Source organism: Neoarius graeffei, chromosome 14 (genome assembly GCF_027579695.1).
Source record: "Neoarius graeffei isolate fNeoGra1 chromosome 14, fNeoGra1.pri, whole genome shotgun sequence".
Lineage (NCBI taxonomy): Eukaryota > Metazoa > Chordata > Actinopteri > Siluriformes > Ariidae > Neoarius > Neoarius graeffei.
In genome coordinates, this window is record NC_083582.1 from 36,950,723 (window position 1) to 36,972,887 (window position 22,165).

The 22,165-nt window shown below is 42.9% G+C and overlaps 1 protein-coding gene across 7 annotated transcripts in view; it reads right to left on the reverse strand.

Annotated features, from left to right (window-relative positions):
• ank3b (ankyrin 3b) overlaps positions 1-19,986 on the reverse strand; it is a 391,042-nt gene extending 371,056 nt beyond the window's left edge. For 5 of the 7 annotated variants that reach the window (XM_060939582.1, XM_060939580.1, XM_060939581.1 and 2 more), the window contains exon 1: positions 19,688-19,986. In XM_060939582.1, the coding sequence (XP_060795565.1) occupies positions 19,688-19,729 (42 nt within the window). In that variant the 5' untranslated portion in view covers positions 19,730-19,986. The remainder of the gene's footprint in view (positions 1-19,687) is intronic. The other 2 variants (XM_060939585.1, XM_060939584.1) reach the window with 1 other exon arrangement.
• Between the last annotated feature and the right edge of the window lie 2,179 nt (positions 19,987-22,165).

The following is a 22,165-nucleotide window of genomic DNA, read 5'->3' on the forward strand; positions in this document are numbered from 1 at the left end:
AGCACACACACGTTGTTTCATCCGCCATATTCTCGGAAGGAAGTTACTCGGTAACCACGGAAACATTTTGCGCACGCGCATTTCAACTACCATGAAAGAAAACCGCAAACATTTCTCACTAGTGTGGACAGATGCACTAAACTGTACCGGTATACTTTGTATCAATACAGTTATACCACTTTTGTACCGGTATAAGTGTGAACACGGCAATACAGTATGATCCTGGAGCGGTAGCCATTAACAGACCCTTGAACTGAAACGATGACCATGACTCATGTTCTCTCAGAAGTTGAGGTTTGGTGCTAGCGACCAGCTAGAGAGTTGAAATCCTGAGACTGCCAGGGAGACGTTCAGATCTGGAAGCAAGACCCTCAACTTTCAGTTAAAGTTTGTGTTTGGATTTGGAATGGTTTGCCACCTTTTCAGGATAAAATCATGGGCCTAATGGTTAAATTTAACATTTATGCCATTAGGACCTGAATCTATACTTCTGTATCTAAGCAACAGCCTGCCGTACAGGTTCTGGTGAATGAGCTGTTACTGTAGAAACAAGCACGCTCATACGGTATAAAACCACGCCATTTAAATTACAGCTGGAGTTACTGTCCGAGCCGCCGTTGTAGAAAATTAATCAACGCCTTCTGACCAATGAGATTTGAGAATTCAACAGTACTGTGGAATAAATAGGAGTGTTCACACGGCAACTTTTACTCCGGTGTAGCACCGGGGCTGCCCCGGTAGAGCGTTCACACGGTACAAAGTTATACCGGTGTCGCCCCTGAAAGCTGCTTAAACCGGTGCAAATCTAACCCTGCTCGGGAGGTGGTTTAAGAAATTTACTCCGGAGTAAATGCTAGTTTGCGGGGCAGCACCGATATAAAATGGGACGTCTGAACACTACAGGGGTAGACTCGCTACGTGTGAGGAGAGTTGATTACATACAGGCATTGCATAATTTGCATCCTGGTATTTTGCGCTTCCAAAATGGCGAATATCAACAACAACAGAACTGCGTGTCTTCCAGTGTTGCCAGATTGGGCGGTTTTAAGTGCATTTTGGCGGATTTGAACATATTTTGGGCTGGAAAACGTCAGCAGTATCTGGCAACACTGGTGTCTTCATTCATCCACGTTGTTTTCCCGGCGCTTGGTGATGCCATGACAACCGGGAAAAGGAAGTACATTTTCACGCATGCGCATATTTCATTTCCGCATTATTACTATCGTATAGCACGGTCGCAAAAACTGCTGTGTGTACGCAAGTGGGGCTGCACCGGTGCTAACACGCTTCTGTCTAGTAAGCAGGTTTGTGACGTGTGAACGCTCCACAAAATTTACACCGGTGTAAGATATATCGCAACAAAATACATCGGTGCAGCATCGATGCAGATATGTGCCGTGTGAACACCCCTAATACCGTATCTCCAACCACAATCTCTCTCTCTCTCTCTCTCTCACACACACACACACACACACACACAGCTTTACAGCTGAGAAACTCCAGATCCAAACAACGTTCAAACACCCTGGCTCTTTTTTTCCCTTTTTACAATTTACGCTCAGCGGCCTTGTCTTTGCCCTTGCACCTCGTTCAAAAGGGATGTTTTTGCTCCTTAAAGGGTTGCATAGCAAAACTACACAAGCAGCAAGCATGGAACTTTTCACAGCTTTTTTCTGGGCTTCTCAGACTCTCACACAGAGTAAGCCTTTGTTTTTCTTATATAATAATGAATACTTCCTCGGCAGATATATAACCCGTGTTACGCTTTAAAACCCACTCTGATTAATCTTCTCGCTGGCTTACAGAGTACAAGACACTCTGGCACTTTGGAAAGCTTGAGAAGGCTTTACTACGACTTTAAAAGCACTAAAATATTATCTGAAAGAATATTAAAACTAGGTTGAATAGTACTAACTTCTGTCATCGATATTAATACATATACAGTATAATCAGATTATGTGGAATTAAAGAGTGCATGTAGGAAGAATGAACTATGTTTCGTTAAGGCATCATCATTGCTCCGAAACAACACAATGACTCCACTTCCATTCCATACACTGCATCAGTGACCGCACTGGCTGACTGGAACAGGCACTGTGTAGCTGTAAATATACTAAAAAGACACGCTTCAATCATTATAAACTCATTTGGCCTCACTCATGGCAGACCGTTCACGTGATCTACTACGTCTAATGAATAAATGAACTGGAAAATAAATGTTTTTGTGAGTTAACAAAGAAAAACATAAAAACAAGGAAGAAGATATTTATTTAGGCCAAAAAAAAAAAAAAGATGGTGTGTTTCAGGTAACACGAAATACTAAAATAAAGGTCGGTAGGTAGGAAAAAGTTTTTTTTTTCTTAATTTTTTTTTATTTTGTTCAAAAAAATTAACACAAGTAAACATCTTACAAAATAGTATTTTGGCACAGAATCCTTTATACCACACATCATAATAAAATAAAAGTGTTTTAAATCTTTAAACGAATAAAAAAAAATATCGCAAGAGTTCAAGTTATGATCTACGGAAGCGTACTGCTGCCACACTCAAAAAAATTGGCTTAGAATCAAGTAATTACGTGAAAAGATATTGTTAACAAAGTTATCACGTTTTTACAATATATTTATCATGTAATAACATATCACGTAATTTCATGATACGAAATTATCACGTTATTTCATGATATTTTCATGTAATAACATGAAAACACCTTATCAAGAAATAATGTGAAAATAACGTCCTAGGCTAGGCTACTTCCATTAAAAGCAGACGGCCTAGCCTAGCCTACTGTAGAACTTGGGTCGAGAAAAAACATGGCTGAATCCTGAATGACTCCTATTTGTATAAATAGGGGACTACATAGGCGGCAAAATGTAGTGTTTTTCCTGCCATGGAAGTGCACTTGTGTACTGAAGAGGAAGCAATTTGCATTACAGCCTTGAATGAGGATTCAAAATGGCGGCTCGGCTCAGTTTTCCCTTCCTCCTTCAGTATACAAGTGCGCTTCCATGCTTATGCAGGAGGGCTGATAGAAGAAACATTTTACTTTTTATCGTTTCTTTCACAACTTGAATGCGTTGAAACAAAAAATTATGACAAACTAACGCCGCTTACACTAAAATATCGAGGGAAATTTGTAATAAAAACTTTACGGTCGGCAATTTCGCCGCCGAAATTCTCGGTCGGTCGGGTTACCGGAAACACACTATTTTTTTTATTTGGCCTTATCATTTATGGAACAAGTCTCCAGTGTCAGTGCTTTGTAAAAAATCACTATGTTTTCCACTATAAGAAAGTCTACTGTTCATAGCAAACACAGCGAGAGCATCAAAATGATCAGAAGTGATTTATTTTCTATGGAGCCAGCATCTATCGGTGGTGAGATCGGTGGCGGTGCGTCGTAGGCAGTGGGGTTGAAGTCCAGGCAAATTTATGGTCATGAGCTACAGTGCCCTCCAGGATTATTGGCCCCGTTATAAACTATTAAAAAGGGTACGAAAAAACAAAAATCCACCTTTTGGTGAAGTCGCTTCATCTCACACTGGAAAAAAATGAGAAAAATCCAACCTTTAATTGAAATAAATGTATTCAGAGAAAAACAAATCCCTCGTCAAGAAATAATTATTTTCAACAAAAACGCATGTGTCACTATTATTGGAACCCCTGAAAATGATACTGAACACAATGTAACTGAAGCATGCTTCCAGTGGTGAACTATTACTATTAGAACTGGGACTTGAGCTCAGCCAAACCTTAGCCAGACACTAGAGCCCTGCACTCCCGCGGGAGTCCCGCGGGACCCGATGCAAAGCAGTGCGGCGCGGGACAAATTTTGAAAGCTCATTGCGGGCGCGGGCGGGAGGGGGAGTGCACAATGCGGGAACGGGTGGGAGAGGTGATAAGCTGCAGTCCCGCTAACTAAAAACGTGTTTAAAATAAAATTTATAAATTATTAATTTATGTCTATCATATATAATTTGTGCTGGATATTTTATTTGGCATTAATAAAAACATTTTAAGATGCCTAAATTTGCGGATGTGGTCTAATCTCGCGTACGTTTCCGATTCCTTTCCGCTCTTCCGTGTTTGAGATCTCCGATCATGGCAGAAGAGCAGAGCTCCTCTAGTGAAGCTCACAGTGCTTCAGAAGTAAGTGCTGCTTTAAAAAGAGGTGCCTGGCAACGCGCACCCTCACTACATGCGCTAGATGAAGGATCGGTCAGTGGAGAGCTCAGCTAAGCTCAGCATGTTTAATTCCCCAAGCCAATGACAAGAACTTTTGTGAGAAATAACGCGAATGTCTGCATCATGCGGGATTTGCGGGCGGGAGCGGGACAAAATATGGCAGGCGCGGGCGGGAGTGGGACTGAAAATCATAATTCTTTGCGGGAGCGCGCGGGAGCGGGACTGCACAATGCAGGAGCGGGTAGGAGCGGGACTGAAAATTCTGTCCCGCGCAGACCTCTACCAGACACATCAAAAAAGCAACAGGGCAAAGGATTTTGTAAGGGATTAGCGGCAGGCTGCCAGGCCGCTCCGTTGTGTGTAGCTGTCGATGCTGATTTTAAAAGTCAGTAAATTACAGAGGGAAAAGAATACTTAAGTCCAAGTGAAAAATACTGTAGCGAGCGTGCAGCATGGAAGAAGCGTCTGGAGACAGAAATCTTAGTTTCTCGGTCGTTAGCCTGTGCTACTTGCTCTCAATAGCACTGGCTTGCCCGCTTTATTAGCATTCACGAACACTACTGATGAATGCTACACCGGCTGGAAGGTGACTTCACTGCTGCGCTGAGTCACGGTTAAGCTCGCGTTGGCCTTCGAAAAGGGCTAGGGAGATACATTTTTCGCCCCTCCCACAATAAATCAAAATCTGATTGGTTAATTCATCTGTCACTTCCTACATAAACATACACTGCCATGGCCTTCTGTCCCGGCAATGAAGTCCTAACCAATACGTGAGCCGGCTCTAAACTCTTCTCAGCCTTGAGACAACAAACAAAAAAATCTCACTGGATAACTCTAATCTTTTCAGGACAGTAACCCTTTCGTTTCTGAAGCAAATTTAATAGAAAATGAGGCCAAATTAGAATTAGAAGAGAATAATTATTATGAAATTATGAAAGAATGAAAGAAATTAAATATCTACATTTGAAATGCTGATATGTTTGGGCCTCCTCTGAAGGCCTAGAAGGTCCTGACGGTTCCTCTCTGCATGTTTCCCGTTTAAATTGTACAGTATTTTGGAGTTGATTGGAGTGTGTAGGAACTTTCTAGCTGTAATCCATGACTTCCTGATTAACTGGGCAACAAATATGAAGTAATACAGAGGCCAGATTCCCTTCATCATCCATCAACATGGGAAAGATAAGAGAACACACGAACCAAAAGAGGGAGAAATGTGTTGACCTTCATAAGTCAGGGAACGGTTATAAAAATAGCTACTCGCCTGAAAATGTCCGTTTCTACTGTTAGGGCAGTAATAAAAAAAAAAGTGCACACAAACTGGAACTGTTACAAACTTGTCTGGAAGAGGACCAAGTTTATTTTACTCCATGTACAGTGAGGAGGAGGGTAAGAGAGGGAAAAAAATCCCCAAGGATTTCTTGTAATTCTTGGTGAATTACAAGAAAAAGTAAAATCTTGGGGTTTCCAAGTCTCCAAAACCACCATCAGACTCCACCTCCATGCCAACACATTATTTGGAAGGTTGCCAGAAAAAGCTTTTTCTGTCAGTTAACCACAAATGTAAGCGCCAGAAGTTTGTAAGACACTCCTAAAACATTGACTGGAACCATGTTCTCTGGTCTGATGAAACAAAAATGGAGCTTTTCGGCAATAAACACTCGCAGTGGGTTTGGTGTATAAGGGGTGGCTATAATGAAAAGAACCCGACCCCAGCTGTAAAATATGGTGGAGGTTCTGTGATGTTTGGGGGCTGTTTTTCCTCCAAAGGCCCTGGAAACCTTGTTAGGGTGCATGGCATCATGGACTCCATGAAACACCAGGACATTTTAAATCAACATCTGGCTGCTTCTGGGAGGAAACTAAGGTGGGGTTTACATTAGACCGTATCAGTGGATCATCAGATTAACGTTTTTAAAACGATTCGCGTACACACAGCAACGCCAATACACGATTCGCGTGCACACAGCAACGCCAATACACGGATACGCTAATCACATGACTAATTAGACGGCACGTCACATGATCCCAGTGCATATCGGGCATGCGCAAGTCACTCACCACTTGCAAGCGGAAGGATGGCAAGCGAACACCTTCTCCAGCAGATAAACACACCTGGCTGTGATGTTCATGTTCTCACTGAGTTTAAGCGCCTGAAGGAGGGTGAAATGTGTAAATAAACGTCAGTGCGGCTCAGCGCTTCCTCCTGCGCTCCAAATCACTCCGCCCTGAACAGCGAGTGCCCTCTGGAGGGTGCGCACTCCGGCCCTGCGCAGCTCACAGAGCGCGCGAGTGAAGAGCACGAGCAGTGATTCGGGACTGACCCGCTGTGTGTGTGATCCCAACGCCAGCGAATCAGGAAGGTGGATGTCACAGTGACGTTGTCCAATGATGACGTCAGCTAGAGCTCAGCACTGCGTTTCCTCGTATCCTCAATGTTTACACAGCACCGGATCAGACACGAGCTGGGTTGAATACGTGGGCCCTGGCGGATTCCCGTTTCCCGGCGTTTTAATGTGAACGGACAGTGCATCCGCGAAGAAAACGAGACAGATACGGTCTAATGTAAACACCACCTAAAACTGGGTCGTCATTGGATCTTCTAGCAGGACAGTCAGTGCGTTTACATGCACATCCAAATCGAGCTGCTGTCGGTAATCGAGCTAAGGGTCCCAGCAGGGGTGCCAGAGAAATCCAATCCTACATGCACACAAGGAAATCGAGCTATTGTGTGAGGTACATTGTGCACCCGAGCCACAGGTGGCGCTACACGCCCCATCGTGTTGGTACACTTCCGGTTGTCGTCATGAAGAAGAGGAGTGATTTCCACTTTACATTCACACCACATGTCATTGCCACCTGTTGGCTACAAACTGTCCTGCGCAGACCACTGTTTTGTAAGACAACTTATTTTGCACAATTGTATATTTTTCTAAAGTCCATTTTTTGCTTACAGTTTAACTTATGTCTTAATAAACACACAAAAAGTTCAATTGTTTTTTGTCTCCTTGTTCCTCCTGACCTCTTCTGCTGCTCGCTACTACTACTGTTGTCATGCCGACCGAGGCTGTTGTGTTTCCCGCTTGTGGTCTCGTCACTTCCGGAAGGGAAGTAAGTAGCTCGACTACGTAGCTCGATAGGGTTTACATGCACTAAGTAGCTCGGCTACAATCGCATAATCTAGGTCGCGTAGCTCGATTACGAGAAATCCAGTTCGTTTCGATTTCAGCCGAGCTAAGGTGTTTCCATGGCATTTAGAACTTCGATTTCAGTCGAGCTACGGCAGAAATTCGATTTTCTCTATGTGCATGTAAACGCACTCAAAGATCCGAAGCACATGTCCAAATCAACACTACAATGGTTCACTGAGCACAGAATCAAGCTTCTGCCCTGGCCATCTCAGTCTCCTGACCTGAACCCAGGCTTTCGTCTAAACCGGGGAACAGGGGCGCTGCGCCCTCTTACCGAAATGCCGATTGAACCCCAAGTCACACTTAGGCCATGCACTTATATGCTACTGCACAACATGCAATCTTTCTCAAAACGATCTTTTCTCCGTGAAAACGTCCCAGCAACACCACGTGACAATGTGTCTGATCATCAAATACATTATAATTACTCCAAAAATATTCCAATCATAGTAGATACACCGCCAGACGGTGCAAAAACAATCCGAATTGGCGTTTTCCAGACTGAGGCGCCATGCTGTTTAGTTGTCGCGGCTGCTCTCGCGAGATTTGACATGGGTTACATACAAGGTCAGCTGACTTGTAGAGCGAGATTTCTCGAGACTGAATGACCTTTCACCCACTGGCGCGGGAGCTTTTGACAGTAGTAGTTTGCGAGTTGTTTTTGTTGACACTTGGGCATTTAAAGATGTCATCCCGCGGCACGAAGCGGAAGAAAGCCAAAGACTGTCCGGGCCAGAAGAAGATTACTTCTTTCTTTTTCAATGTTGACAGACAATTTGTTACAATTTCCCTCTCAGATAGCCTCAGAATGTCCCATTGGAGCCTCAATTTTTCAAAGGCTTCGCACAGCGGTGGGGGGCGGACAACCGGCACCATCCCCCCGCCCCCCGTCACTTCGCTCCCTCGCCATGGTGAGCGCCCTCATACTAAATTTTTCTAGAAAAAACCCTGTGAACCCCAGTGAAACCCCTGTGGGCTGAGCTGAAGAGGAGGGAGCGCAAGAGAGGGCCGAGGACCCTGGATGATCTGGAGAGATTGTGTAAAGAGGAACGGTCTCAGACGCCCTGCTCTGTTTCTCCAAGCTTATAAAAGGTTAGGAGAGACTCAGTGCTGTTTTACTGGCAAAGAGAGGGTGTACAAAGTATTAAATGCAGGGATGCTAATAATAGTGGCGCATGTGTTTTTGTTGAAAATAATTAATTTCCTGATGACGGATTTGTTTTTCTCTGAATAAATTTATTGCAATTAAATTGGATTTCTCTCATTTTTTCCAGCGACTTCACCAAAAGGTGGATTTTTTTCTAACCCTTTTTCCTGATCTTTACAAGACGGGCCAATAATCACGGAGGGCACTGTACGGTATAGCATAAAATCCAAGTCAAAACATCGAGTCTTTATCTATCACAGCATGATCCTGCTAAGTGTAACCCCGATGTAACACAGACCTGCAGTCTAAAGAATGTTAACCGACTATTACAGAGAGATTGTTTACGAGTTAACAAATGCCACGAAACGTCTTCTACTGCTGGAATACATCCTTGGCATATTGTTTTTCTTTACATGTCCTCACTTTATAGACGCTTTGAAGCAAAACAGTTAGGTTTTCAGCAGAAGTGGGATTGAAACTTTTCAGAACTTTCCAGTCACTTGCACATGCAACCTAAAGCCCTGATGCTAAAGCTCATAAGAGCATTACTAAGTGGACTAGAACCTACTTATGAAGCTTATACTTCTCGATGTGGCAAAAAAAAAAAAAAAATTACAGGCTCAAAATGGGGAACCTGGAGCTATGAGTTGGCAACACTACCCACTGTGCCATGACGCCGCTGCATAAACCGCCTGCGAGTGTTTCAGTTTTTAATAACAACACGCTTAACATTAACATCTTTGTAGGCACGCGTGTTCAAGACGATATATTGTTATCATGGACGCGTCATAATAACGTCACTATTTCTGGGTGCTATTCAGGAAGCAACTCGGAGCCAGATACACTTGGTGCAGCATTTCCTTCTGAATGAAGGCGTCTTTATAGTCTGTCTATCTATCTGGTGAGTGACGAGACGTTCTCGAATGAACGGTATGACGAGGCTGAAGGGCGTTCTTACTGTGATGCTTGCGGAGATCCCTTTTTATTATTGAAATGCCATTCTGTGAGGACAATCGGAGAAAAAAGGGTAATAAACTTGTCAGTTGCTTGGTCCCTTAGTCATCATATCCTTTCGTATGTACTTGTTTACGGTATATGAGTGATTCCACGCTTATGGGTACTGAAATGGGGACATGAACTTATTCACCTAAAACCATTTCTTTTTTTACCATCAGGTCACAAAACATGTAATCTTTAATGAATGATATGTTAAAAGATAACTTTAATTTTCTGAGATGCAATAAAAACATATTTATATGCCAAAGTCAAGCCTATGAGTTCCAAAATGATGTCTGTTCCATTACTTCTGTTACGATTGTCCATCTCGCGTCTGTTACAAATGAATTACAATCTAGCTCTATACCATGTTAATCTTATTGAAAGAATGTGTATGTTTATTCTACTACACATGTTTATTAATTATATTTGCTAAAACATCACCTTCCTATGTTTCCAAAAGTAATTCTACATTGTTAAAATTGAGAATCTATATGTCCACAACACTTCTGTTACGTTCTGACTTTGGCATATAAATATGTTTTTATTACATCTCAGAAAATGAAAGTTATCTTTTAACATATCATTCATTAAAGATTACATGTTTTGTGACCTGATGGTAAAAAAAAAAGAAATGGTTTTAGGTGAATTTTTAAAAATAAGTTCATGTCCCCATTTCAGTACCCATAAGCGTGGAATCACTCATATAAGGTCCAAAATTGGGCCATATTTACCTTTTCGACTAAAGCTGCACACACTGATGTTAGTAAAAGATACATACGAGGGACAAAAAAAAAAAAAAAGTGCACACCTCACCTGAGTACCACCTCAGCAACAAATAAAATACAGTTTACAGATGCTCAGTTTCAGAATCAGCATGTTCATTACGTTTATAAATTGCCTGCATGGTGCATATAATTCGGTCTGTTACTCACATGGAAGGAAAAAATGTATTTTCATGGTTGTTTTGTGCCCCAGGTGTGAGATGCAAAGGTGCGATTTGTGCTGTGCACTTAAAATGTCCTATATATATATATATATATATAAGCATATACATTATTTTACACTCCGGTCATGTTTTCACTTCTTGTTTCACTTCTGTAACAAGGCTAAATTTGTATGTCTTTAATCAAACACAAAGTCCTTTAACCATGTATACGTATTTATTTAAGTATTTAGGTATTAACGGCAAAGCTCATTCTCATCTCATTATCTCTAGCCGCTTTATCCTGTTCTACAGGGTCGCAGGCAAGCTGGAGCCTATCCCAGCTGACTACGGGCGAAAGGCGGGGTACACCCTGGACAAGTCGCCAGGTCATCACAGGGCTGACACATAGACACAGACAACCATTCACACTCACATTCACACCTACGCTCAATTTAGAGTCACCAGTTAACCTAACCTGCATGTCTTTGGACTGTGGGGGAAACCGGAGCACCCGGAGGAAACCCACGCGGACACGGGGAGAACATGCAAACTCCGCACAGAAAGGCCCTCGCCGGCCACGGGGCTCGAACCTGGACCTTCTTGCTGTGAGGCGACAGCGCTAACCACTACACCACCGTGCCGCCCACGCCAAAGCTCATAAAAATAATTATTCATAAATAATAATGATCTAATGTGGCACACTGCTATTACAATTTTATTACAATTCTCGCTTCACTATGAAATATAGCGTTTATATAAAGTCAACTCGTTAACTACGTTCCTTTCTTACTTACTTGGACTGTAATTACTGAATAATTTATTATGCAACAGTTAGTTCAAGTCCACCAAGTTGATTGTTCAACCAGCGTTCCAAGAGTGCTTATATTTATTTAATATGACCGCTCTGGGACTTTCACTGTGTGTATCGCTCCACTCGTCTGTGTTCTCCACATAACATTTCACTTCCTAGTTCGAAACCATTACTACAGTTGTGTTCATGACATCATTAGCGGACGGGGCAAGCGATACGTCTGAGGAATACAACTTTTGACTTAAAATATGAAAACTCTTCAGATGAATAGAAAAGGAAGAAAGAACGGCAATTTTCCAGGAAGCACCTTTAATAGGAATGTACAAATCGATGTGAGCTCGCATTGATATTTTGGGCGGTACGGTGGTGTAAGTGGTTAGCACGGTCGCCTCACAGCAAGAAGGTTCTGGGTTCGAGCCCAGCGGCTGGCGAGGGCCTTTCTGTGTGGAGTTTGCATGTTCTCCCCGTACCTGTGTGGGTTTCCTCCGGGTGCTCTGGTTTCCCCCAAAGACATGCGGTTAAGCCTAGGTCACAATCGGACGTACGATTTTTTGGCCGTGCGATTTTTGGCGTTTCCCAAATCGCTGCGTGTTTTTTTTGTTCGTGGAGAAAGACGCATGTTGACCGTAAGTTTGTCTTGCAACCTGAAAAAAACGTAAGTGCCCGTAGAGTTTGTTTGACATGACAAAGAACCTCTGCGGCCGGTCTACGGCTCGAAAATCAGCACGTCACACGCGCGCCCTCCGTGCGTTTCTTGCGTTTTTTGCACGTAGACCGGCCGTAGGAGCACGTACGGCTGGTTGTGACCGAGGCTTTAGGCTAATATGGGATGGCCTTGAGCTGAGGTGCCCTTGAATGAGGCGCCTAACTGCTCCCTGGGCACTGTTAGCATGGCTGCCCACTACTCTGGGTACGTGTGTGTGCTCGTTGCTCATGGGTGTGTTCACTGCTTCAGATGGGTTAAATGCAGAGAGGAATTTCACAAGCGTGTGATGAATAAAGTTCTTCTTCTTAGCAAGGGAGCCAATGTGATATAAAGTGAGCGTGGCTTTTTCAGGATCTAGTTCCACTTTAGCAAAAATAAACAATATAGCATTGTGTCAGAAATGTCAAAAAAGTCAAAAGTTCCACCTGCGCCAGGATCTGGTCTTCCCAGGCAGTCTCCTGTCCCAGTACTAACCAGCTCTTGAGGCGCATGGGTGCAGCGCCGATCTCCATTTGAGTAGCCCTCGGATTCTCGTCTATTATATAGCTAGGGTTACAGCGAGGGGCTAGTGCTCTGGTAACCGCGAGAGTTTGATTCCCCACTCACATCTGTATTGCAGCATACCTTGCCAGACGGCAGTAGGTACCATTTTTATGATGGTCTTTGGAATGACCTGACCGCACGTAGAACTCACGATCTGCCAGTCAAGAGGCGGACACACGAACCACTAAGCCAGCTCGCGATCGACGTCCAACATGTCACTGACTCTGTATTAATTTCTTGTTTAGAATTTCCGACGGCTAAATCACAGCCACACCAATATTCAGAATAACCGCATTCTTGCTTGAGCGATATTGCTGAGTCATGAGTAATGGTTCTTAAATGTTGATGTTCTATTTGTGGTCAGAATAAAAAGACTTTTCTAAAATGATCCAAGTATGCTTGGAGGATGTTAATTAAGCATGAATTTCATTGCTCGCAAATAACTTGCAATTATCTGAGTCCTCTAAGTCACAGGCATAACTTAATCCGGGGACAACGGGACATTTCTCTACCCGGTTTTCATATTCCTGGTTTTGCGGGTTTTTGTCTCCATCTCCTTTGCAAAAGATAATAGCTTTGTTAAAATATTTAACAGCAAGTAGCGCAACAAGGAAGGATTTTATATCCAGACAAAGCCATGGCCATCTATGGCTGGACATCGAGAGAGCAGAATTGGCCGTGCTCTCAGGATGAGACGGATGACATGACGGTCTCTTTCAGGTCAATCAGAGCAACATCGGCCAATCGTGGGCATCCGTAAGCTCATGTATGAGGATGACGTTAGACAGTGCTTTCCTCTGCACGAACAGCAGCGTGAAAAGTTGCAGAGGTTGGCATCACATGTCTTCGGACAAAATAAAACTTACATTAGTAATTAACATTTTCTTGTTTTTCATGTTTTATGACACACATGCTGAGAGACAGAGGTAGGTAGCAGACTCCAGTACACTTAAGCTTATGTAAGTGATAAGACATACAATATAACTGTAAATAAAATATTCTTAGCCTTTTGGTCTGGACGCCACGATTCATTCAGAGGTTTTTCTGTATTTTTGACTATTTTCTACATTGTAGAACAATACTGAAGACTTCAAAACTATGAAATAACACATGGGACATCGATGGAATTATGTGGTAAACAAAAAAAACTTTAAAAAACCAAAACGTTTCATATTTTAGGCTACGTTTACATTACGTCGAATCAGCGGATCATCAGATTAACGTTCTTAAAACGATTCGCGTTTACACTAAAACCGTTAGCCGTGCACACAGCAACACCAATACACGGATACGCTCGGCTCCGCAGGCATCCTGCGCTCCAAATCACTCCGCCCTGAACAGCGAGTGCCCTCTGGAGGGTGCGCACTCCGGCCCTGCGCAGCTCACACAGCGCGCGAGTGAAGTGCACAAGCCACGATTCGGGACTGAGCCACTGTGTGTGTGATTCCAGTGCATATCACTTACTACTTGCAAGTGGAAGGATGGCAAGCCTAAAGACAATCATAACTACACAATGGGCAGTATTTGCATCAGTATTTGCAGTATTTTCATACTTTTATACTCTTTAATGAAAGGTGATACAAGGCGGAAGTCCGCGCCGTTTTTCAGCAGTCGCGTCACATGACCAACGGCAGCGAATCAGGAAGGTGGATGTCACAGTGACGTTGTCCAATGAGGACGCCAGCTAGAGCTCAGCACAGCGTATTCGCGTATCTCAGTGTTTACACAGCACCGGACCAGATACGATCTAGATTGAATACGTGGACGCTGGCGGATTCCCGTTTCCCGGCTTTTCCAGGTGGTTTAATGTAAACGGACAGTGCATCCGCGAAGAAAACGAGACAGATACGGTCTAATGTAAACGTAGCCTTAGATTCATGAAAGTATCCAGCGTTTACCTTGATGACTCTTTGCACACTAGTGGCATTATCTTAACCAGCTTCAGGAGGTAGTCACCTGGAATGCTTTTCAATTAACAGGCTTGCCTCGTCAAAAGTTAATTAGTGCAATCTCTTGCCTCGTTAATGCCTTCAAGATCAAATAGTAAATAATAAACATACAGTAAATAGCCCTATTCCACACCTGTAGTAATCCATATTATATCAAGAACCTATTAACTAAGTAAAGAGAAACCATGTCAACCTTTGGTCAATCAAACCTGTATAACCAACCTCCAAAATCCGTATTTCCCTTATAAAATCCGTATAAGATGCAAATTAAAATAATTTACCTAAAATTTGAATGATATATCCCAGTTACTTTTTATTCAATATTAATAACAAACCTTCAGAATGAATACAAAGCTCCAATGTTTGACAAAAACACAAAGTGTCACTCTAATGTTCTGAATTGTACTCCATGACAGCTTTTTTAGCAGTCTGCACCAATACTTCACGAGGCTGCATGTCACAGCAAGTGTCTGTGTTAATCTTGCCGGAGTGCCCATTCAGAATCTTTTCAGTCACTAGTGAAAGTCGCTCAGGTGGAAATACGCGTTTCAAACAAAATGTTACTTCCCGGTTGGCGGGATTCTCGCAATGCGGTGTGTGCATGATCAAAAGTGGAACGAAGTCTCGCTACCACAAGATAACGCGCGATTTCATAAGACTCTTTACTGGCTGTTTGTGCTTTCTGTGGTGTACAGTACGTTTGTAAATGTTATGCGCTCTTTTATCATCGTGGGAATTGATTATAGCTCTAAATAAATATTGAAGTTTTTTTAAAGAATCCGTATAACTTTATTTGTACGTCCGTATACTACGTTTATTGAATCAAATCTGTATAAAATACGGACATTCCGTATAGGTTGACATGTATGAGAAGCGACGTCCATCGTTACTTTAAGACATGAAGTGTTTTTAATTTTTAAAAATAAAGAAAAACATTGAATTAGAAGGTGTGTACAAACTTTTGACTGGTACTGTATTTTATATGTATTTTATACATTGTATACATTCTCTCCACATTCACTGGATATGAGCAATCGTGCGCTCTGATTGGCTACTTTACTACTAGGCTATCAGTTTATATACCGCGAGTAAAGAAAAACAAAATGGGTGGAGCGTGTTGTTGAACCAACCGAGGATGAATAAAAACTCTACTCGAAAACAAAACCCCCAAAAATACAAAAAAAAACCCCGCAACAAAATATGGAATAAAAGTATTTGATCTTTTTTTATTTTTCAAGAATTATTATCGCATTTTTGGCGGCACAGTGGTGTAGTGGTTAGCGCTGTCGCCTCACAGCAAGAAGGTCCGGGTTCGAGCCCCGTGGCCGGCGAGGGCCTTTCTGTGCGGAGTTTGCATGTTCTCCCCGTGTCCGCGTGGGTTTCCTCCGGTTGCTCCGGTTTCCCCCACAGTCCAAAGACATGCAGGTTAGGTTAACTGGTGACTCTAAATTGACCGTAGGTGTGAATGTGAGTGTGAATGGTTGTCTGTGTCTATGTGTCAGCCCTGTGATGACCTGGCGACTTGTCCAGGGTGTACCCCGCCTTTCGCCCGTAGTCAGCTGGGATAGGCTCCAGCTTGCCTGCGACCCTGTAGAACAAGATAAAGCGGCTAGAGAGAGAGATATTATCGCATTTTTCACAAACTGCTACTGTCATTTTGCCGGTTTGTTTACATTCTAAGCGGAAATGATTTTGTTCGACGTTTTGTACAAAGTTTTTATTTATCGAATTTGCAAAAAATAAAAATGCTCCGTTTCTCAAAATCCAGTGAATGTGGATCAAGTAAAACAGTTATTCCACTCAATCTCATCGTACACGGCTTATAGCCGACTCAGTGCTACGCGCCTCGTCGGCTATCAGCTCATGTACGACTCGATTACGTGGAATAACTGCTTTATCCCCCCACCTTCCTTCCTATGGTCCTCTGACCAGCAAAAACCATATTTCAAATCGGTACGAAACAATCACTGAGACCAACACAGCTCATAAGAAAAGTTACAACCACTAAAATCACCCTTCATCATTCACTGCTGTTTAACTGTGACACCACACTGACGTCTGAGGTGACAGACATTGTTGGAGAAGACGTATCACTCAGCTGCTGTGTGTTTTACAGTATGCCAGCATAAACCATTCTTCATGGACAGAAAAGGCCTGTTGTTGTGAGTTCATTCCCACCACGGCATATCTCGTGACATCACGCCAGAGCTGGTCATTGGCCCAAGATGGGGGGAAGCCATCTCTTTTCATCACAAAGCGAGTAACCAGCTGAAGCAGCCAAACCATAGCAGCTCTGCCAGTCACGATGCAGCACACACAGTGCACAGATCAACTCATAAATGACTCATTTGTGTATCTCCAGAGGTGACTTGGCGCAGATCTGACCATCATAACTGCAATCCATTTAGAACTACTAAGCTGGAAATCTTTGGCTTTGCATGAACTGCGAGGCAAAGGTTATGAGAGCCGTATCTGCACATGAACGAAAACGTGTAGGTCTTAGAGACATTCTGGGCCTGAGGTAAGTAGGTATTTGTCAGCTGTGACAGGAACACACACACACACACACACACACACACACACACACGAGTTCCCTTTTAAGTGACTTGCCATAGATGGGATGGAAACACAGCCAGGCGAGCTCCAGCCTCCAGCATGTCAGATCAATGCACCGTACCCAGATACTCGAAAAATCCCCAGCTCAGGAGAAACGGTCTCTCCAGGAATAGGTCATCTTACAAAAACAGCGTATTTCTGCATGTTCCCTTTACCAGTTTGAGCACGCAATAAATCAACCATTAACTGTTAACTATTTCTGACATGAGAACAACCATTATTAATGCCACAAAGGCAGGCTTTAGTTACACCAAGCATCTGTCCGTCATTTCGGTAAAGAATTCATGTGCAATCAATCACAGGAGATTGACATTGTACTATGCAACAACAGCATGGTAAATAATAGCACTTGGAGGGGAAAAAAGCATATAAAGTCATTTAACCCTAAGGGTTGATGAATAAGCAAATGTTTATCAAGAAAATATAGCAGGACGCTAAAGTTCCAGATTTAAAGGTTGCAACAAAAATGCACATATTTTCATATTGAAACTGAAAACCAAGTTCAAAGTTAATTCCAGGCAATCACACTAAACTGTGCCTTATGGGTTGTTATTCGCTGAACTCAGTGTAATCAAATTAGACAAAATCAACATCAGATCAATGCATTCTGGTCGATTACTTTATTACCTCTGCCAGCTTTGTTGGAGGAGGTTATGCTTTCGCATCAGTTTGTTTGTCTGTTCCCAACATAACTCAAAAAGTACTGAACAAATTTTGATGAAATTTGGAGGAAAAGTGAGCCATGGTTCATGGAACAATTATTTAGATTTTGATGCAAATCCAGATATGTACGTAGATCCAGGATCCAAATATGTATGCGGATCCAGGATTTTTTTTTCCTGTTCCCAACGTAACTCAACAAGTAATGGACGGATTTTGGTGAAATTTGGAGGAAATGTGAGCCATGGGTCAAGGAACAAATGATTAGATTTTGATGCAAATCCAGATATGTACGTGGATCCAGGATCCAAATATGTATGCGGATTGAGGATTTTTTTTTCTGTTCCCAACGTAACTCAAAAAGTAATGAACAGATTTTGATGAAATTTGGCAGAAAGTTGAAACATGGGTCAAGGAACAATTGATTAGATTTTGATGCAAATCCGGATATGTATGTGGATCCAGGATTTTTTTTTTTTTGTCTGTTCCCAACATAACTCAAAAAGTAATGAACGGATTTTGATGAAATTTGGAGGAAAGGTGATCCATGGGTCAAGGGACAATTGATTAGAGTTTGATGCAAATCCAGATATGTGTGTGGATCCAGGATCCAAATATGTATGTGGATCCAGGATTTTTTTTCCTGTTCCCAATGTAACTCAAAAAGTAATGAACGGATTTTGATGAAATTTGGAGGAAAGGTGAACCATGGGTCAAGGAACAATTGATTAGATTTTGACACAAATCCAGATATGTATGCGGATCCAGGATTTTTTTTCCTGTTCCCAATGTAACTCAAAAAGTACTGAATGGATTTTGATGAAATTTGGAGGAAAGGTGAACCATGGGTCAAGGAACAATTCATTAGATTTTGATGCAAATCGGGATGCGTGTGTGGATCCAGGATCCAAATATGTATCCGGATCGAGGATTTTTTTTCTGTTCCCAACGTAACTCAAAAAGTAATGAACGGATTTTGATGAAATTTGGAGGAAAGATGATCCATGGCTCAAGGAACAATTGATTAGATTTTGATGCAAATCTGGATATGTACGTGGATCCAGGATCCAAATATGTATACGGATCCAGGATTTTTTTTCCTGTTCCCAATGTAACTCAAAAAGTAATGAACGGATTTTGGTGAAATTTGGAGGAAAGGTGAACCATGGGTCAAGGAACAATTGATTAGATTTTGATGCAAATACGGATATGTACGTGGATCCAGGATCCAGATATGTATGCGGATCCAGGATTTTTTTTTTCCTGTTCCCAACATAACTCAAAAAGTACTGAACGGATTTTGATGAAATTTGGAGGAAAGGTGATCCATGGGTCAAGGAACAATTGATTAGATTTTGATGCAAATCCGGATAGGTATCCGGATCGAGGATTTTTTTTTCCCGTTCCCAACGTAACTCAAACATGATTTAAAACAAATAAGTGCATCATAAGAAGTACAGTATGGGATGTCAAAAGTGTTTGTGTGTGTTTTATTTTTTTATTTAAGGCACTAATCCATTAAAATAACAAACCCATGTCTGATCATGTCATGTAACTGACAGTAGGTTATACAGTGTATGCAATGGAAAGGTAAATGTTTTCCGGACTGTGCAGAAATGAAAGCAAAAAGACAAGAAGGAAACGGTTTACAGACTTTAACCTGGAGAAGGAAACAGTGCTATAATACTGATCCAACACTGTTTTATAAAACATAATGCTTTCGAAAGTGTAATTATTGGTTATGAAAAGCAATGTTTACAAATCTGACCCTCACACAGAGACTAGAACACTTTCCACCTGGAACTGGAACCTGTGTTCGACATGACTGGCGTTTTAAACGGCTTCAAAGTGGGTTTTGTTTTGTTTTGTTTTTTCCGACAGCCCACAGTTCCGCTTTCTATCCTGTCCACAAGAACTAACAGAAAGCCAGAGAGCAGTGGGAGACTCCGATCCCTCACCTGTCCGCCGGTCAGGTCACCTGGGCTGCTGCCGGAAGCCATGTTGGAGCGAGCTGCCGGAAACACTCACACTACTGTCGCTGCACACAACCGCGCTTTAATCCATTAGCTTTAAGACTGACAAGGAAAAAGAAAGATCCGGCAGAGTGGAAGAAGCAGCTGGAGAGGCAGCAGCGGCTCTGTGGGAGTGAAGTGAGCAGGTAGCTGAAGTTCGAGGCGCTGAATGGGAAGTTGGGAGAGCGACAGTGGGCGCGGCACTGCTGCTGCTGCTGCTCGAAACAAACAGCCTGCCATTACACTGCACACACCAGCACTCAGCTCAACACACACACACACGGTGCATGGACTGACCTACACTCCTGAATTAATTACTTTATTAATTGTCCATCTGTACATACACACACATAGCTGTATACTCCTGTGCAAAGTGGAATACTGAATGTACACCTGCACTACTACAGGTGGAAAACACAAATCTGGAGTGTGCATAGGTATTCACTCCCTTTCAGATCTCATCTCATTATCTCTAGCCGCTTTATCCTGTTCTACAGGGTCGCAGGCAAGCTGGAGCCTATCCCAGCTGACTACGGGCGAAAGGCGGGGTACACCCTGGACAAGTCACCAGGTCATCACAGGGCTGACACATAGACACAGACAACCATTCACACTCACATTCACACCTACGGTCAGTTTAGAGTCACCAGTTAACCTAACCTGCATGTCTTTGGACTGTGGGGGAAACCGGAGCAAACCCACGGGGAGAACATGCAAATTCCATACAGAAAGGCCCTCGCCGGCCATGGGGCTCGAACCCGGACCTTCTTGCTGTGAGGCGACAGCGCTAACCACTACACCACCGTGCCGCCCCCCAATTCACTTCATAAGTCACATAATTAGTTGATTAAGATCCACCTGTGTGCAATCAAAGTGTCGCATGATGTCTGTATATATCAACCTGTTCTGGAAGGACCCTGACTCTGCAACACTACTAAACACACAACATGAAAACCCAAGAGCCTCTAAACAGGTGGTGTAGTGGTTAACGCTGTCGCCTCACAGCAAGAAGGTCTGGGTTCGAGCCCCGTGGTCAGCGAGGGCCTTTCTGTGCGGAGTTTGCATGTTCTCCCCGTGTCCGGGTGCTCCGGTTTCCCCCACAGTCCAAAGACATGCAGGTTAGGTTAACTGGTGACTCTAAATTGACCGTAGGTGTGAATGTGAGTGTGAATGGTTGTCTGTGTCTATGTGTCAGCCCTGTGATGACCTGGCGACTTGTCCAGGGTGTACCCCGCCTTTCGCCCGTAGTCAGCTGGGATAGGCTCCAGCTTGCCTGCGACCCTGTAGAACAGGATAAAGCGGCTAGAGATAACAAGATGAGAATGAGACTTTGAATACCCCACGGAGCACCATTAAATCCATTAGAGCAAAATGGAAAGAATATGTCACCACGACAAACCTGACAAGAGAAGGCCGCCCACCAAAACTCACAGACCGGGCAAGGACAGCATTAATCGGAGATACAATAAAGACGCCAAAGATAACACTGAAGGAGCTGCAAAGATCCATAGCGGAGATGGGAGTATCTGTGCATAGGACCGCTTTAAGCCGTACACTCCACAGAGCGGGGCTTTATGGAAGAGTGGCCAGAAAAAAATCCATTCTTTAAGAAAACACATTTGGAGTTTGTCCAACAGCATGTGGCAGACTCCCCAAACACATGGAAGAAGATTCTCTGGTCAAATGAGACTAAAATTGATCTTTTTAGCCATCATGGGAAATGCCATGTGTGGTGCAAACACAACACCATGAGAACACCATTCCTACAGTGAAGCATGGTGGGGGCAACATCATGCTGTGGGGATGTTTTTTTTTCATCTGCAGGAACAGGAAGCTGGTCAGGACTGAAGGAAAGATGGATGGCACTAAATACAGAACAATTCTGGAGGAAAACCTGTTTGAGTCGGCCAGAGGTTTGAGACTGGGATGAACGTTCACGTTCCAGCAGGACAATGACCCTAAACATACTGCTAAAGCTACACTGGAGTGGTTTAAAGAGAAACATTTAAATGTCTTGGAATGGCCTAGTCAAAGCCCAGACATCAATCCAATTGAGAATCTGTGGCATAACTTGAAGATTGCTGTACACCAACGCAACCCATCTAACTTGAAGGAGTTGGAGCAGTTTTGCCTTGAGGAATGGGCAAAAATCCCAGTGGCTAGATGTGCTAAGCTAATAGAGACATACCCCAAGAGACTTGCAGCTGTAATTGCAGCAAATGGTGACTCTACAAAGTATTGACTTTTGGGGGGGTGAATACCTATGCACACTCCAGATTTCTGTTTTTTCATCTTAATTATTGTTTGTGTCACAATAAAGCAACAATTTGCATCTTTAAAGTGGTAGGCATGTTGTGTAAATCAAATGTCGCTAACCCCCCAAAAATCCATTTTAATTCCAGCTTCTAATGTGACAAAACAGGA